General features: G+C 43.7%; 1 protein-coding gene across 1 annotated transcript in view; it reads left to right on the top strand.

Moving 5' to 3' along the window:
* LOC137641489 (pre-mRNA-splicing factor RBM22) overlaps positions 1–19,595 on the top strand; it is a 66,575-nt gene that overhangs the window by 19,500 nt on the left and 27,480 nt on the right. Inside the window, exon 3 of the mRNA XM_068374108.1 lies at positions 1,245–1,359. Coding sequence (XP_068230209.1) covers positions 1,245–1,359 — 115 coding nt within the window. The remainder of the gene's footprint in view (positions 1–1,244; positions 1,360–19,595) is intronic.

The following is a 19,595-nucleotide window of genomic DNA, read 5'->3' as shown; positions in this document are numbered from 1 at the left end:
AGAGTCAAGAAAAACTGTGAGAAATTTTAAATCACATTTCAGTTTTGTTAAAGACAGACATCAAGTATTATACAGTACAATTTTACCTTAAGAAAGTGAATCAAGAAGTGGGAGCATGGTACAAAGTCTATTAATTGATGAAGTCTTAGCTATGCTGGAATTAAGGCTTGTATCTTATTAACTGGATATAATTTCACCACAAAGAAACCTTATCTCGTTATTCTACCATAGTCCTTAGTGCCAGATAGGATTTCTTGTTTAGTCAAATTATAGTTTAATAAGATATGAGACTAACTCCAGTATAGATAAGACCTTATCAATTAACTAATCCTGCACCATTCTTTCACTCCCTGATTCACTTTGTTTAAGTAATATTGTATAATACTTTATTTCTGTTATTAATGCAATAGGAAGGTGTTTCAAAATTTCTACCAGTTTGTCAAGAGATGGGCTCTTGCAAACCTTGCTGTAATATGTTCCAAAGACTTGGCAGTGTTTTTCATTTTTCTCTCTTGCAATATTTAGGCATTCCAATGATGAAATAGTTCACTCTAGTGAGATAGAGAGAAAATTTTTTAGCCTGAAAACTTGTAAAAGGGATTGCAGGGATACTTGAGTGATGGTTTATCTGGGTGAACATTTAATACAATGATTTTCACTTACTTCCATTATTGAAATAAAAACTTCATGAGGAACTGTAATTTGATGAGATCTTAGGAGTCGGTCACCTACCTACCTCTTTGGTAGTTATTCACCAAGCTAAAGATCTGACGATTGATTAACGTTTACAATATTTGAGATGTGGCCCCATGTCTATAAGGCACAAACTGTGCCGTATACTAGATGTGCCTTCGTCCCATTCTCTCCAGTGAGTGTCCATCTCTGATCTGCTCACACAACCAAAGTCTAAGAGCAGTTCATGGTTGAGACATGAGACTTACACCTAACACCAAACTATCCTTAAAGCTCATTATAAGCAGCTAAGTGTTTTTGTAGGCACATATAAAACCTATTGGTTTCCATTGTAAAATGTAAAACTTATTTAGAATTTAGCAATTATAGTTTGATATATGTACTGTATTGGTATTTCTGAGATGTTTTGTTACCAGGGGATATTCTTTTTAAAACAGATTCTTGCTAAAGATCACAAGAAATATTTTCACACATATGAATGTGTTCTTAGTTATATATGAATTTTCAGTGTTATTAGTACAATTATAAAAACTTTTCTTGTTTTATTGAAGGTGTCCTGGAGCAAGAATGAGGTTCAAAAAGACAGAAGTGTGTCAGACGTGCGCAAAGCTTAAGAATGTTTGCCAAACTTGTTTGCTGGATCTAGAATATGGGCTTCCAACACAGGTAAGTCAGATTTGGAATTTTTATAGATATTTGTTTTTCTGTTATTATGCCACTGCATGTTCAAGTAAATCACAAAGTTGCTTATGTCATTGAAATTTCTCTGGACCAAAATTGTTAAAACAAGAGTTGTATTACAATTTAATGACAAGTGATGTTGAAATATATTACAGCAGTTGGTGACATTCACCCTCTCAGGAGGTCCTATGTGGAAATACCCACCTTGCATTTCTGTCTATTATTTGATAGACAAGTAGCAAAATTATCTTTGTTCTTTAAATAGTATATAGAAAATAGTGCAAGCTGGAACACAGCCATAAGATCTTTTAATAAGGTGTCAACAACTGGTCTGCTTGTTACCAGTGGGTATTGTAGCAAGCTTTCCCCTCCCCCCTTGCTCACTCACAACAACCCCTATTTGATTTTAGCCATGGTTGAGAGCGGACGTTCTTTTCCATGCTCCTGAAACTAGTTTGCATAATAAAGACTTTCATCATTTTTTTTTTTTTCTTTTTACGCGAGAGTTGTTAACGTTGAGGTTACCAACTTGCAGTTGTGTCCTGGCATAGCAGAGTGGCATGTTTATGTCTCTGGCTTTGCCATTTGTGCCAATACACATTCTTTCAGATTTTTAGTCTTCAGAAAAGTAACAAATGATCCTGACCAGCTGCTTTTGTGTCATGTCTTACTACAATAACTTGTTAATAATCTGCACTTCCGGGGTCAGCATTATATCAGTTATAGCATTTATGTTCTAAATCACCATCCTCTATGTGCATTGCTTTTAGAGGTTTTAGGTCTTCAAATTGTCTTGAATAGAAGTTATAATTACTAATATTTATATTTTTATCTCAAGCTTATGTTTCAATGCTGCTAAGTAAATTTGATTCTTTAAAATTGCCTTGAATAAAGGTTGAATTACTAACAATATTTTTTTTTTATCAAGCTTATGTTTCAATGATGCTATGTAAATAAGTGGTATTGAAGTAAAGGAGAAATAGAAAGAAGCTGCTGAATGGCTCCAACCCATGGTAGTGAGAATTAATGTGATGAGGCCCTCCCACTTTGATTGTGTGATCTTGACAAAACAGTGACCATCCTCATACAACAAACAATCACTATACGAACCAGATGCCTTCTGTGGGTGTGTTAGGAAGCTGGAAAGTTCACTAGTCCAACATCATTAGGGTTAGACAACTCACAACCCATCCATAACTTCCAACTCTTCACTGTTTTCCATAAGCTGATTCTGCTATTGCTAAATTATGAGGCTATGAATGTAACAATTATATGTTGAGGAAAAAGCATGCAAATATGGACATGGTCTTCATTGGCTTATACAGTTTATTTTGAGGGCCTATGACAATGTGATGGAGGGCAAAGTATGAGGTAACAGTGGGAGCTCTTTAAGTCAAAATACTACTTCTGTTACCTGTAAGCATAATCTGAATTTGCCTTTTATGTTATCTGCGGGTATCTGGCAGTGTCAGTCTACCTTCACTACTATTTGTTCAAGCATTATCATAAATACTTGGAATTTTATTCATGGGGAATGGTGGTTACAGCAGGCCATGTTTATCCTGAGGGGAAATATTGCAGTTTAAATTTTGTTTCCTCATAACATTCACTTCCCTTACATAGCCATACTAAGAGATGTTGAAAGCTTTGGTTATTTACTACTATGTCGCATGTGAATTGTTTGAGTTCATCTTATCCAATGCTTACTTCTAGATCCCCATTAATCATTCTTCGAAGAAGTATCTACACTTTGTCCTAGGTAGCAAAATCTTCCTGGTTAAAGTTCCTTTCTTCAGGCTGTCCACGGCTCCTCAGGCACTCCCATAAGTGTTTACGTTGGTATCAGCATGGGCTCATGCCAGCAGAGTATATCTGATTCAGTATCTTGACAACTAGCTGATACTGGCAGACTCAAGAGTCCCAACTTTGTCATCAGCAAGACAGATTTCTCTCCTTTTGACGGGATCTAGGGATTCTGATGAATCTAGAGAACTCCAAGCTTTCACCATAGCAGAGAATGATATACCTGGGCATGGACATAGATACTGTAGCAAGAAAGGTCTTTCCACCCAAGGATAGGGTAAACCAATTTATTCGCAGCTAACATCGTAACAATGGCAACAACTTCTGAGCCATTTGACAGCATTGTAGAAATTGGTTCCTCACGGTATGCTCCATCTATAATCGGTACAATGGTGCCTAAAAAGGCACTGGGCGCAAACTGCAGACTCTCCCCGAACTCTGATATCAAAAGAGCAAGACACCAAACTTGACCTACTGTACCTTGGTGGCTAGATACGGAGAACCTGTTTCAGCGATCTCCTTGTGGTAGTTCCGTCCAGATCTCCTTTTGTTTACAGATATGTCTAAGAGAGAGTGGGGCCCTCATCTCATGGGCCAGCTGAAATCAGGTCTGGTCACAAGAGGACAAAACTCTTCATATCAGTGTTCTAGAGTTAAAGGCAGTCAATGTGACACTTCGACATTTCCAAGTTGTTCTACTTGATCACTCGGTTGCATTAATGAACAACAATGCAGCCATAGTGGCATACATCAACAAAAAAGGAGGGACGATATCACAGACTTTTTGTCAGACAGCAGTGGCAGCATACAGTTTAATAATCCACAATGCAGTAGTCCTCTCAGCCCAATTCAATCCCATATAAAGGGGTGTTATAGCTGACACATTGGGGTTGAAGGGATACAATGGTCTTCACATCCACTATCAGAGACAAAGCTCCTGACTTCGTGGGGTTCCCCAACAATCAACATGATTGCTACAAGCCTCAACAGAAAACTGCCACTTTACTGCTTACCAGTGCCAAACTTGGTAGCAGTACTCTGAAGGGTAATAAACAAAGTATACTTTCATCCACAGATTTGAAGCTAATGTTAGTGGCTTCAAAATGGCCTCAAGCAAAATAGTACCCAAACCTTCTGCATCTTCTAAGAAAGGTTCCAACAGAGCTTCTCCAGGGGCACAACCTGCTCCATCAACGGAGGTTCCACAAATCAGTGGATTCTCTATCACTTCACAGGTGGGGGTTATACAGCTTCTCTTCTGAGAGAGAGGCTTTTCAAGCAAAACATTGCATGGCATATCTTAATGTGTCAGGAAATCCTCCACTAACATGTATCAAGCACATTGGGCCACCTTCTGTGGTTGGAGCCATTGAAGGAATACTTTTCTCAGAGACTATTCCTCTAGTGGCAGAATTTTTAGCTTGCATACAAAAGAAAAAACACCTCAGTATCAGCTGTAAAAGGATATTTTCAACCTTGAGCCAGGTAACTGAGTCCTTCAATTTAACTTGCTGCCATCACCTTCCCCAAAAGTCCCCGATGCAATCAAAGTGATTATTCAGTGTAACAGCAAGGGGTGGGGCTTCCCCAATACCAGCAACTGCCAACACCTCGTTAAAAGTTAAACAGCTGAGCTTCAGCTGTGCTACATTCAATCTCCTAATTAAAGGATTCAAGGGTATAGTTAAGAAAAATAAAAATTGTTTTTAAAATTTGTGATGTTTATTGCTTCCATGCCATTGGTTTACAGCTCATAAGAACTTATAATAATTTAGAGCAGCTTATTAGTTTCCACTTAAAGAGTGTCTCCATCTGATCTCCTCTATATGATATACATACAGTATATGTAATGCAGGAAACAAAGTACTGCACTGTATTTACCGTATTTCCCCTGTCATAAGACGCCACAAGTAGTAAGATGCACCCTTAAATTAGCAAAGCAGTTTTTGGAAAAAAAAATTGGTATTTTACAAACTATCCTAGCAGCAATTCCTAGTCGGTGTGATTTTTGTAAGACACAGTAAATTTTTAAATATTTAACTTAGCTGGTGAATATATAATAGCTGCAACTCTGCGGCTCGTCAGAAAACACACTCAAAAAACTCGCGAGCGATCGCTATGAAGGTTGCGGGTGTGCCCACCAGCGCCAACTGTCGGCCAGATACCACTCTTGCATGTAAACAAACCCTTCAATTCTTCTCTGTCGACGTTGACGACAAGACGTATTCATACTCGCTGTAGAACCTGGAGTTTTCTCATCATATTTGGTGAAGTACTTTATTTTGGTTTGAGCTTTCGCAGTGCAGGTGTTTTTCCTCAACATAAACTCTTGAACTCTTTATTGAATCGGATTATTTGTTGATGACGTGGATTGTTTTTGGAATTTTCTTTGACTAATTCAAAATGGCTGACCCTTCTCAAGTACCTAGATTTCGAAAGTGTAATGCTAGGGACTGTAATAGGCGTCTTCCTAAGGCTTCTCTCGACCCACATACTGTTTGTTCCAATTGTCGGGGTAAAACCTGTCAATTGGGAGATCGGTGTGAGGAATGCGTGGGCCTTTCGGAAGTCGGTCCCTTCAGGACAGGTCCAACGTCCTGGATGTAGTCATTGGGACAGTTCGGACCCGTTGCAGTCATCGGATGACTGCTCGCCGCCTAAGCAAGGCAAAGTTGTGCCGTCTCAGACGCTAACCCCGTCAGTTACCGCACCCATTCCCGTGGACCCAAAATGGGTTATACTGCAGGACATGCAGTCTAAGCTTGCGTCCCTTATGGAAGACTACAATGCCGACAAGGTTTCCGTTGAGCCTAGCCGTTTATCTTATCGAGATCCTGGCCTTCAGCCACCCAAGCGTTCTGTTGTGCGTCCTGTTGACGCTGGTGTAGCCAACTCACGTCAAGCGGTTGGGGTAGTACCACACTCGATGCGATCTCGTGTGGATTTTCAGCCGCATGTGGACGTTAGGCAACTCGCTGATGCGCCTGGTGACGTTCAGGACGTTCGCCAACCATCGGAGTTGACTTGTTTTGACGCTGAGCGTCAACTTCCGCAACCTAGAGTTGTTTTGACTGCGCAGACTAGGCGGTCTAAGCAGTCTCGGGTGGACGCTGTGCGTCCTCACGCACCTGTTGTTGTTGACAGTTCTCAGACTGTCAAGCAGTTACAGGACGCTGCGTCCTGGTCCGCCACTTATGCACCATTGCGGGTGGACGCTGCGTGTCAAGCATTGCCAACCCCTTTGCTTGTTTCTCATCAGTTGTCAGATGAGGAACTTTCGGATGAGGACGTTGCTGACCCTCAGCCTGAGGATCATCCTTCAGATATTGATGAACCTAGAGCAGTTCCGCCATCTATGGACTTTAAGAAAGTCATGCTCATTTTTAAAGAGTTTCCCGAACACTTTGTCTCTGTGGCTCCTCGTTCGCCGCCGTCTGAGTTTGTTTTAGGCGTTCCTGCTGACATGCCAGCCTTTACAAAACTTGTACTCTCTCGCTCGTCCAAGAGAGCTTTACGGCTGTTAGGCGATTGGTTGGAAACCAAGAGGAGTTTAGGGAAGACGGCCTTTGCCTTCCCCCCATCTAAACTCTCGTCTAGATCGAGCGTCTGGTATGCCACGGGAGAAGTTCTCGGCTTGGGAGTCCCTGCCTCTGCCCAGGGCAACTTCTCAAGCCTTGTAGACTCTCCCCGCCGCCTAGCCATGAGACGCTCGAAGATTAGTTGGTCATCCTCAGACCTTGACCATCTACTTAAAGGCATTTTTAGAGCTTTTGAAGTTTTCAGCTTCCTTGACTGGTGTTTGGGAGCCTTGAGTAGGAAAATCTCATCGGCCGATAGAGATGTCTCCTTACTCATTATGTCCTGCATGGATAAAGCCATCCGCGATGGATCCAATGAGCTCTCCTCCTCGTTTACTTCAGGAGTCCTTAAGAAGCGAGAGTCTCTTTGCTCTTTTCTGTCGGCAGGAGTGACTCCCTGTCAACGATCTGAGCTACTCTTTACCCCTTTATCAAAGTTTTTGTTTCCTGAACTTTTGGTTAAGGACATAGCTTTGTCTCTAGTGCAGAAGGACACCCATGACTTGGTAGCGTCCTCTGCTCGCAAAGGGACTCCTTCGACTGCCTTTTCTGCTAGACCTAGGATAGACACTCCTGCGTCCAGGTTTATTCCGCCCTTTCGTGGCAGAGCCCCCAGCAGGGGAAGTACTCGTGCCGAAGGAAAGAGAGGCAAGAGGAAAGGAGCCAAGTCCTCACGTGGCAGAGTCTGACTGCCCGCAGCTTCAGACAGCAGTAGGTGCCAGACTCAAGAACTTCTGGCGAGCCTGGGAGAAGAGAGGCGCAGATCAACAGTCTGTGAGGTTGCTCAGAGAGGGGTACAAAATTCCATTTGTACACAAACCTCCTCTAGCGACTTCCCCCATCGATCTCTCTCCCAAGTACCGAGAGGAAGCAAAGAGACAAGCCCTGAAACTAGAAGTGTCTCTTTTGCTAGAGAAGGGAGCGGTGGTCAAAGTCTCGGACCTTCAATCACCGGGGTTTTACAACCGTCTCTTCCTAGTACCGAAGAAGACAGGAGGTTGGAGACCGGTGCTAGACGTCAGTGCTCTGAACGTCTTTGTCACGAAGACAAAGTTCACCATGGAGACCACGAAATCAGTCTTAGCAGCGGTCAGAAAGGGAGACTGGATGGTCTCTCTCGACCTAAGAGACGCATACTTCCACATCCCCATTCACTCAGATTCCCAACCTTTTCTGAGGTTTGTGTTCGACAATGTGGTGTACCAGTTTCGGGCCCTGTGCTTTGGCCTAAGTCCTGCTCCTCTCGTGTTTACGAGGCTTATGAGGAATGTGGCAAAATTCCTCCATTTATCGGGTATCCGAGCCTCCCTTTACTTGGACGACTGGCTTCTCAGAGCCTCGTCCAGTCATCGCTGTCTGAAGGATCTCAATTGGACATTGGATCTGACCAAGGAATTGGGACTTTTGGTCAACATAGAAAAGTCACAGCTGATCCCATCCCAAACTATACTGTATTTAGGGATGGAGATTCGCAGTCCAGTTTTTCGGGCTTTTCCGTCTGCCCCCCGAATAGATCAAGCCCTGCTCGTAATCCAAAGGATGTTGAAGAGAGAACGTTGCTCAGTCAGGAATTGGATGAGTCTAGTAGGAACTCTATCATCCCTGGAGCAGTTTGTCTCGCTAGGAAGGCTACACCTCCGACCTCTACAATTCCATCTAGCTTTTCACTGGAAAAAGGACAAGACGCTAGAGGCGGTCTCAATCCCGATTTCCGAAACAGTAAAGGCTTGCCTGAATTGGTGGAAAGACAATATCAGTCTAAGAGAGGGACTTCCTCTAGCAGTCCAGAAACCAAACCACGTTCTATTCTCAGACGCATCGGATTTGGGTTGGGGTGCGACACTGGACGGTCGGGAATGCTCAGGTCTGTGGACCTCAAGTCAGAGGAGCATGCACATCAACGGCAAGGAGCTTTTGGCAGTCCACCTGGCCTTGATGAGCTTCGAGAGTCTCCTTCGAGACAAAGTGGTGGAGATCAACTCGGACAACACCACAGCCTTGGCTTACATTTCCAAGCAAGGAGGCACCCACTCCCTGACACTGTACGAGATCGCAAGGGACCTGCTCATTTGGTCAAGAGATCGAGGCATCTCCCTAGTAACGAGGTTTATCCAGGGCGACTTGAACGTTCTAGCAGATTGCCTCAGTCGGAGGGGTCAGGTAATTCCTACAGAATGGACCCTCCACCAGGACGTGTGCAAGAGGCTTTGGGCGACTTGGGGTCAACCCACCATAGACCTCTTTGCAACCTCAAGGACCAAGAGGCTTCCAATCTATTGCTCTCCAGTCCCAGACCCAGCAGCAATACATATAGACGCCTTTCTCCTAGATTGGTCTCACCTAGATCTATATGCATTCCCACCATTCAAGATTGTCAACAAGGTACTGCAGAAGTTCGCCTCTCACGAAGGGACAAGGTTGACGTTAGTTGCTCCCCTCTGGCCCGCGAGAGAATGGTTCACCGAGGTACTTCGATGGCTGGTAGACTTTCCAAGAAGTCTTCCTCTAAGAGTAGACCTGTTACGTCAGCCCCACGTAAAGAAGGTACACCAAGGCCTCCACGCTCTTCGTCTGACTGCCTTCAGACTATCGAAAGACTCTCTAGAGCTAGAGGCTTTTCGAAGGAGGCAGCCAGTGCGATTGCAAGAGCGAGGAGAGCTTCTACCATTAGAGTTTACCAATCGAAGTGGGAAATCTTCCGAGACTGGTGCAAGTCAGTATCTGTATCCTCGTCCAATACCTCTGTAGCCCAAATCGCTGATTTTCTCTTATACCTGAGAAGAGTTCGCTCCCTTTCAGCTCCCACGATCAAGGGCTACAGGAGCATGTTGGCTTCGGTCTTCCGGCATAGAGGCTTAGATCTTTCCAACAATAAAGATCTACAAGATCTCCTTAAGTCTTTTGAGACCTCCAAGGAACGTCGTTTGGCTACTCCTGGATGAAACTTAGACGTGGTCCTAAGGTTCCTCATGTCAGACAGGTTTGAGCCTTTACATTCAGCCTCCCTGAAGGATCTCACTCTTAAGACTCTTTTCCTGGTGTGCTTGGCCTCGGCTAAAAGAGTCAGTGAGCTTCATGCCTTCAGCAAGAACATCGGTTTTTCGACAGAAAAAGCCACTTGTTCTCTTCAACTTGGTTTCCTGGCCAAGAATGAACTGCCTTCTCGTCCTTGGCCTAAATCTTTTGATATTCCTAGCTTATCAGAGATCGTAGGCAACGAACTAGAGAGAGTATTATGCCCCGTTAGAGCTCTTAAGTTCTATTTAGCTCGTACTAAGCCTTTACGAGGTAAATCTGAAGCGTTATGGTGTTCGGTTAAGAAACCATCCTTACCTATGTCAAAGAATGCTTTGTCATATTTTATCAGATTTTTAATACGAGAAGCCCATTCCCACTTGAGTGAGGAAGACCGATCTTTGCTTAAGGTTAAGATGCACGAGATTAGAGCTATAGCAACTTCCGTGGCCTTCAAGCAAAATAGATCTCTGCAAAGTATCATGGACGCGACCTTTTGGAGAAGCAAGTCAGTGTTCGCGTCATTTTACTTGAAAGATGTCCAGACTCTTTACGAGGACTGCTACACACTGGGTCCATTCGTAGCAGCGAGTGCAGTAGTGGGTGAGGGTTCAACCACTACACTTCCCTAATTCCAATATCCTTTTAATCTGTCTCTTGAAATGTTTTTAATATTGTTTTATGGGTTGTTCGGAAGGCTAAGAAGCCTTTCGCATCCTGGTTGATTTGGCGGGTGGTCAAAGTCATTTCTTGAGAGCGCCCAGATTAGGGGTTTGATGAGGTCCTGTTGTATGGGTTGCAGCCCTTGATACTTCAGCTCCTGGGAGTCTGTCAGCATCCTAAGAGGATCGCTGGGCTCCGTGAGGAAGACAGACTTACAAGGCAGAGTAATCGTCTAAGTCAACTTCCTTACCAGGTACCTATATATTTTGGTTTTGTTATATTGATAACTGTCAAAATGAAAAAACTCTTAGCTTATACGCTGTAAACTTAATTAACTCTGGTCTCTACCCACCGCCTTGGGTGTGAATCAGCTATTATATATTCACCGGCTAAGTTAAATATTTAAAAATGATATTTTAATTATAAAATAAATTTTTGAATATACTTACCCGGTGAATATATAAATTAAATGACCCTCCCTTCCTCCCCAATAGAGACGCAGCGGGACGAGAAGAATTGAAGGGTTTGTTTACATGCAAGAGTGGTATCTGGCCGACAGTTGGCGCTGGTGGGCACACCCGCAACCTTCATAGCGATCGCTCGCGAGTTTTTTGAGTGTGTTTTCTGTCGAGCCGCAGAGTTGCAGCTATTATATATTCACCGGGTAAGTATATTCAAAAATTTATTTTATAATTAAAATATCATTTTCATATTCTGGTTGTATTATTAATTAGTTGCATGCTGGTTATCCCAATTTTATTACATTTTCATGTAAGAAATCTCTAAACCTGTCATAGTTGCCCACGTAACTACACGTATAGTGTTTGGTCACGATGTTTCAAGTGTTATTTACATGAACGCAGTGTTGCCAAATGTTCTTAATCAACTTTAGGTAAAGAAGTAAAATTCCAGTAATATTTCCCAAATTTCTCATATAGCCTACACATTTTCACACAAAATTAATTATTGATCAAAGAAGTCTCGACAAATTCACTAGGTGGGATACTTTTGCTTATGTATGGGACTATAGGTCTAGTTACTTTTCTTCTAACTTGGGAATACTGCACTGGACTAACAGTGAGATGTTTTTACCAAGGTTGTATTCAACAACTGTCTGTTTGTACTATTTTGGAATTCAAGCATCAAATTCATTATCAAAATATTGCTTTATCACATAATATTAATATATGAGAAAATAGATAAATACTGCATAAAAACTAATATGGCACAGAATCATCTGCTAAGAGACCACTAGTTGGCATGTTTGCTTGTAGAAAAGGGTTGGCGAGTCATCAGCTGATCACCGAAATAAACAAATAACTTGCTACAGTACTTCATTAAACGAAGTGCAATTTAAAAATGAATTTATTTATTACATATGAATGATAATTGTAAGTTTATATTTTATGAATAGAACTTACCTGGCAGTTATATATATATAGCTGAGTCTCCGACTGCGGCAGAATTTAATCGAAAATTGCGGCAACCGCCTTGTGGTGGTTGTGTGGTTAGATGGTTAACAACCCTTACAGGGTGGTACTTGGAATCATTCCCGTTTTCTGTTCCTCAGATTATCTCTGCCGGCCGGGTCGACAACATCGTTGGTCCGCCTTTCAGAGTTTTTTCGGATCGCTTTCCCTTCATCGCCTTTTTGGACTTCGTTTTTGGTGAAGTACACTGTGTTGGGATTTGGCAATCGTGTTGTTTTTGTTTTTTTGTCTTTTTTCCTTTATTATCATGAGTGAGAAAATTCATTATCGTGTTTGTGCGAATGATATTTGCAAGGTGAGGTTGCCGAAAGTTTCGGTTGACCCTCACACTATCTGTATGGGTTGCAGGGGGTTTGAATGTGCTTTAGATAATAAGTGCAAGGAATGCGAGGTTTTAAGTGATGGTAATTGGTTAGCTATGAAGCGCTATGTGCGCAAACTTGAGATTGATAGAGTTAGAAGAGCTAAATCAAAGTCAAAGTCTGCTAGTGAGCCTAGCTTAGATTTATCTATTGACCCTTTGCTTGTAACCCTTTTGGAAGGTATTCCTTCCCCAAATGAAGTGACTCCTGCCCCTTCTACAGGATCTGTGCCTACGGATGACCCTGGGTATGCTAAATTAGCTGCTGAATTGGAGGCCATTAAAGCACAGTTGGAGGCCTTTAAAGGTAAGGGTGTAGGTGAAATTAGTGCTTGTGAAAGTGCAGTGGAGGTGGCGACTGATCGAATCTGTCATACCCCTAGGTCTAGACCTCTACCAAGCTCCTAGGACCAAGGGAGAAGGTACGTCGAAAGCCGAAAGGGGGTGAGAGGTGCTTATCCTCGGTCAGTCGTCGCTTCAGACAGTCCTGTTGCGATCTCCCAGGCTGCTCTTGACCGCCGTAGGAAAGGCGTGTCGGATACGTTTGTGTCTTCGCCTGATCGTTCTCGCAGACGTAATTGGCGTTACGAATCAAGACCAATGAAGAGAGGGTGGAACCGGGACGTGCAGTCTCGCTCCCTCTCTCCCGGTTCGAGTAGCCGAGACCCTGATCCTTCGGAAGACGATTTCGATGTTGTTCCTGTTAAAAGGGTGAAATAGAGAGTCCTTAGCCCAGTTAATCCTGCTAGACTCCCTACTTCTTCTGCCAGCGCTCCCAGTCAAGCCGTACGACAACTGCCGTCTTCGGCACCGCGAGAGCCAGCGGAGGTTGCTAAAGCTTTCATGGTTGTTATGCAGGAACAACTTTCATCGTTAGTTAAAGCTTTCAGCCACCCTTCTCAGTCCGTCAGACGTAAGGACGTCTCTTTGCCTGTTAAGCGATCTTCTTCTAAGAGAGATTTTAGTATCTCTGCCAAGAAACCTCTGCGCACTTCGTCGGCCGTACGACAACGCACACCCTCTTCATCGGCACGCTGCCAGGAATTTCCTACCCCCCTCTCCCGGCGCCAGGACGATACTGCCTCTCGTTCTCGGCGCCGTAACGATTCTGTTTCTCTTTCGAAACGCCAGGTCGTTACTGCCTCGTTTCTTAGGAAACAGGATGAATGCAGTCTGCATTTTCAAGGCGAAGACAGCCTGCATCTTCAGGACGCTTCCGTTTCTCGTCATCGTGACGATACTGCCTCTCGTCATCATGACGATACCGCTTCTCGTCATCGTGACGATACCGCTTCTCGCCGACTGGATGTTAGCGGCGCTCGGCGCCAGGATTCAAACAGCTCTCACTGCCAGACTGCTGGCAGCCCAACTCTTCAGGATGTTATCCTTGAGCAGGACCTCGAAGATATTTCGGAAGAGGAAGAAAAACCTGCCGACTCTTCTAGTGATTACAAGGTTCTTTCTCGCTCTCTTTTGGAACTTTATGGGGAGGAATTTCAACCTTCAGCCCCTCGTTCTCCTCAGTCTCAATTTACCAGGAAGAAAGCTACTAAGTCTTCGGCCTTCATCAAAATGAAACTTTCAATTTCGGCCAGGAAAGCTCTCGCTAAAGTGGATGATTGGATGAAGGAACGGAGACAAACTGTCAAGACCACCTTTTCTTTTCCACCGTCTCGGCTCGCTTCCAAGGCCGGTATGTGGTATGAGACAGGGGAACCTTTGGGGTTAGGAGTGCCTGCCTCCTCCCAAGGTGACTTCTCGGCTCTTGTGGACTCGGCAAGAAGGCATGCTTTAAACTCTGCCAAGGTGATGTGGTCCATGTCGGAGCTTGATCACCTCGTCAAGGGAATTTTCAGGGTTTTCGAGGTTTTCAGCTTCCTGGACTGGTCTCTCGGGACTCTGGCCAGGAAGTCTGAACTCCTGGAGGACACGAAGGACCTGATGAGTATCATGTCCTGCATGGACAAAGCTCTAAGGGATGGAGCTAATGAATTGGCTTCCCTTTTCTCAGTAGGGGTCTTAAAGAAGAGGGCCCTTTTGTGCTCCTTCACCTCTAGATCTGTGACTGGTGCCCAGAAGTCGGAGCTACTTTACGCCCCTTTTTCACGTCATCTTTTTCCTGAAGCTCTGGTCAGAGATATCTCCCTTTCTCTGGCTCAGAAGGCTACTCAGGACCTTTTGTCTCGGTCAGCTAGAAAGACCTTACCTGTTGCTCCTGCTCCTCTGAAGAAGGAGGAGAAGAAGTTTCAACAGCCCTTTCGGGGCAGGATCTCCTCGAGAGCGGATTTTAGGGGGGAGAAGACAAGAGTCAGGGCCAAGGACCAGCAGGGGTGCGTTTAGGCCCCGGTCAAAAAATGGAGTGGAAGTCCTCCAGACACCAGTAGGGGCAAGACTGTCTCGTTTTTGGCAGTCTTGGAAAAGGAGAGGGGCGGACACCTGGTCCCTCTCAGTAGTCAAGGAAGGTTACAAGATCCCCTTTTTAAAGAAACCACCTCTCTCAGACTCTCCCCTAGCCTTAGTGGCTCAGTACACCGACGCGGGGAAACGAGAGGTTCTTCTGGAGCTAGTCGACCAGATGTTGGTCAAGGGAGCAATAGAGCCGGTTCAAGACCTCACCTCCCCAGGCTTTTACAATCGCCTGTTTCTGGTTCCCAAGAACTCGGGTGGATGGAGACCAGTCCTAGATGTCAGCTCTCTGAACGCCTTCGTGGAGAAAACAAAGTTCTCCATGGAGACGACTCAGTCAGTGCTGGCTGCAGTTCGTCCAGGAGACTGGATGGTTTCTCTCGACCTGCAGGATGCTTATTTTCACATCCCCATTCATCTGTCTTCGAGGAGATATCTGAGGTTTGTGTTCCAGGGCAAGTGCTTCCAGTTCAGGGCACTTTGCTTCGGTCTCAGCACAGCTCCCCAAGTTTTCACCAGACTAATGGCGAATGTGGCAGGCTGGTTACACCAGGAGGGGATAAGGGTCTCCTTCTATCTAGACGACTGGCTGATCCGGTCACAGTCAAAAGAGAAATGTTTGGAGGACCTAATGAAGACTTATACGATGACTCAGGACCTGGGACTCATCGTCAACTGGGGGAAGTCTCAGACCGAGCCAAATCAGACTATTCTCTATTTGGGGATACAGTGAACCCTCGCTACTTCGCGGTTCGACCATCGCGGATTCACCACTTCGCGGGATTTTTCCATAACCCATATATATATACATATCGCGGATTTTCCGGAAATTTCGAAAATACCGCGAAATCTGAAGACCCCCAAATACGATATTTCGTTACCTGTAATTCCATTAATACTGTAATTAGTAATATCTGCTCTTACTGATTGTTCATTGCATTACATATGATATATAATTCAGCACAGAAAGAAATAAAACACGAAAAGAGAATGTGATCATACGATAATACAGTACTGTATACAGTACGTAGTAAAATTAAATCGAACATGAAACGCAAATCAGATGCAGTCATACCATATTAGAATGGTGTAAGGCTGCTGATGGCTACTACTGTACTACAAATGTAATGGATGTGCATCTTTTCCATGATTCTTTTGTATGTATACGTACGTAGTACTGCATCCAATAATATTTTTTGTTGCAAAAATCACATTTCGAATAAGCGTACGAGAGAGAGAGAGAGAGAGATAGAGAGAGAGAGAGACACACACATCCTACAAAAGAATAAAATAACATACGTAAAGCTATTATTATTATTGTTATTATTATTATTCTTGTTGTTGTTAATAAAATTATTATTGTTATTATTATCATTATTATTATTATTATTACTGTACAGTATTATTATCATTATTTATTATTATTATTATTAATACTGTACGTACGGTATACGTGGGGTATCTTGTACTTTGAGTTGGTAACCTACGCATCATATACTGTAAGACGGGTTGTGATTGGTTCAAGCGCTGATAGATGACGAATCAGAACTCAAGTTTTGTTATCTAGCCTGTGATTGGTGTTTTGCCCTCATCTCCAACCCGCAGCATCTGGGTTCTCGCGGGGCCCGGGTCGTCCACTTTCTCACGGCGTATCGCTGAGTAGACGTTCTTAAGTTTGTGAAGTTTTATCTGTGCTGTGTGCGACTGTTTTAAGTTGAACTTTTTGTTAAATCCTACTGTACAATGCCTCCCAAGCGTTCTGCTTCTACTAAGGCTGGTAGTGAGCCTAAACGCCACCGAAGGATGATGACGATTGCTGAGAAGGTTACGCTTCTCGATATGTTAAAAGACGGTAGAAGTTACGCGGCCGCAGCCCGCCATTTTGGAATCAACGAATCTACCGTTCGCTATATCAAGAAGGACGAGTCGAACATTAGAAAGACGGCTGCAATCACCTTTAGCAGATCAGCGAAGCGAGTCGTTACAACGCGTAATAAAACGATCGTACGCATGGAAGGTGCTTTAGCTGTGTGGATTGCCGACTGCCGGAAGAAGAACATAGCCTTGGATACGAACACCATCCGAACAAAGGCTTTGAGCTTGTATGAGAATTTTGCTGCAAAGGAACCTCAAGACGACGACGGCAACCATGCTGAAGAAGATGATGATGCAGATGATCCTCAACCAGGGACATCCACTGATTCCCAGCCTCAGAAACGTTTTTCCGCCAGCAAAGGATGGTTCGCGAAGTTTCAGAAACGCTTCGCCCTGAAAAGCGTTTCCCTGCATGGCGAGGCTGCTTCGGCTGACACTGCCGCTGCTGAAACTTACGTGAACCAGACGTTCAAGAATATTATCGCCGAAGGTGGATACAAGCCGGAACAAGTCTTTAATATGGATGAGACCGGCTTGTTTTGGAAGAGAATGCCGTCGCGAACTTTCCTGTTCAAAGAGGAAGCCAAAGCCTCTGGCTTTAAAGCATTCAAGGATCGCGTTACCCTTGTGATGTGTGGCAATGCTGCTGGATTTTTGCTAAAGCCGGGGCTTATTTCTAAGTCGAAAAATCCTCGCGCTTTGAAAAATAAAAACAAGAATCTCCTTCCCGTGTACTGGATGCATAATCCAAAAGCATGGATTACGAAGATGCTGACCTCCAACTGCTTCCACCAGTGTTTCATCCCGCAAGTCAGTGAATATCTCGTAGAGAAGGGCTTGCCATTCAAGATCCTTCTCCTTATGGATAACGCTGGTGGACACGCAACTGACCTGTCGCGTGAGGGTGTTCAGGTTGAGTTCCTGCCACCCAACACCACGTCATTAATTCAACCGATGGACCAGGGGGTTATCAGGGCGTTCAAGGCCCTCTACACGAAGAATACCTTGGCGGACCTCGTTGCGTGTGTGGATGCTGCCCAAGAGGATGAGGATGAAGATTTTAACTTGAAGGCGTACTGGCGGCAGTACACCATAGCCACGTGCCTGAAGAATATTCAGAAGGCACTTCAAGAGATGAAACCTGCAACTGTGAATGCGAGCTGGAAGAAGTTGTGGCCCGAGATTGTTTACGACGACGAGGGATTTACACCTGCTGAAATCCAACACTCTGCAGTACGCAAATCTGTGCAGTTGGCTGCCATAATTGGAGGTGACGGGTTTGGCGACATGACGACTGAAGACGTCGACGAGTTGTTGGACTGCCATTCCCAGCCACTAACTGACGCAGACCTCGAAGACCTGACGAAATCGGCAAGCGAAGAAGAGAGTGAAACCCAGGAAGAGACCCAAGAAAATGTCGAAGAAACGGGCTTAACACTAGAACGGCTTGCCAAGGTCTGCAACCATATAAGGGAGGTGAAAGAAATGTTGCAAGAGTGGGACGAGGATATGGTTTGGTCGATGCAATTCTGCAACAAGGTTGATGACATAATGACTCCCTACAAGATGCTCTTAGATCGAAAAAAGAAGCAGCGGCAACAACTTCCGATCACAATGTTCTTCCAGCCTCGCAAAAAAGAGCCAGTTCCTCCTGCTACTACGCCTTCGGAAGAAATTGAAGAAGTTGAAGAGGTGTCCCAGGAAAAGACACCTCCGTCTGAAGAGACGTAAAATACTACCTGGCTGCACAGTAGAACACATCATCAGCTTCATCATCATCATTTCTACTGTGCAGCAAATTCATCGCCATCATCATTCAAGTTTTTCTTGAACTTCTTTCGTGGTGAGTACAGTAACAATCTTTATTTTTTACTTTAATATTCTAACATTCTAATATTTGTGCCTGTTTTATAGTTTAGTTCTGTATGCATTAAGTTAAAGGGAAGGTTTTAAAAGTCTACATGTTGTAACCTATCATATTTTTTTTGTTTAAAATTTACATTTACGTACGTAAAACAATTCTCTCTCTCTCTCTCTCTCTCTCTCTCTCTCTCTCTCTCTCTCTCTCGTAAATTGTTTTCCTGCTTTGCTACGTACAGTATGTACTGTATGATTTTATATAGATACGGTAAATTATATTTGTACTAATAACATATTTTGTAAATGCTTTTACTGTAAATCATTATTTATCACTTTCATCATGCGCGTTAAATGCCTTCTTTGTTCTGAGCGTGGTTGTTTACTGAGCGTACAGTACTTTATGACGCCGTCGTTTCAGGCGGGGTCATAAAGAAAAACATTTCATTTGGAAGTCCTAAGAAAAATTAAGTAAAACATTGGTAATAAAAAAATCAACATACTGTATAATCAATATAATCGATGCAAAAACTAACCTATACATATATGTGTACACTAAATGAGTTTGTTTCTTCATTATGATCAGAGATGAACGTAAACAAAACATTGGTTGCCATTTTTTATCGTGCTTTTTAGGTGTTTAGGAAACGCATGATATAAAATCTCCTTTAATATTTGTGCCTGTTTTAGTTTAGGGTGCTGTAGTACATGCATTAGTTGTTCTGTACATTAAAGGGTAGTTTGTTAACAGTACTACGTACAAGGGAAGGTTTTAAAAGTCCGAATATACATGTTAAATAAATAGGTAAATATGATGTCACTACTTCGCGGATTTTCACCTATCGCGGCCGGGTCTGGAACCTATCTACCGCGATAAACGAGGGTTCACTGTAGTTCTGAAGTCAGTTCTTTTTCAGGCTTCTCCCTCCCAGGAGAGGCAGACCAGGTGCCTGGACAAAGTCAAAGACTTTTCGAGGAAGCAGGAATGCTCAGCGAAGGAGTGGATGAGTCTGCTGGGAACTCTATCCTCCCTGGAGCAGTTTGTCCCTTTGGGGAGACTGCACCTAAGGCCTCTGCAACACTTCCTCGCAAAGGTTTGGAACAGAAAGATCCAGGAGGACACTTTTTCTTTTCCCATTCCGACTGAGATCAAGGATCTTTTAATGTGGTGGC

Source organism: Palaemon carinicauda, chromosome 5, assembly GCF_036898095.1.
Source record: "Palaemon carinicauda isolate YSFRI2023 chromosome 5, ASM3689809v2, whole genome shotgun sequence".
Lineage (NCBI taxonomy): Eukaryota > Metazoa > Arthropoda > Malacostraca > Decapoda > Palaemonidae > Palaemon > Palaemon carinicauda.
This window is presented reverse-complemented; position numbering and strand designations above follow the sequence as displayed.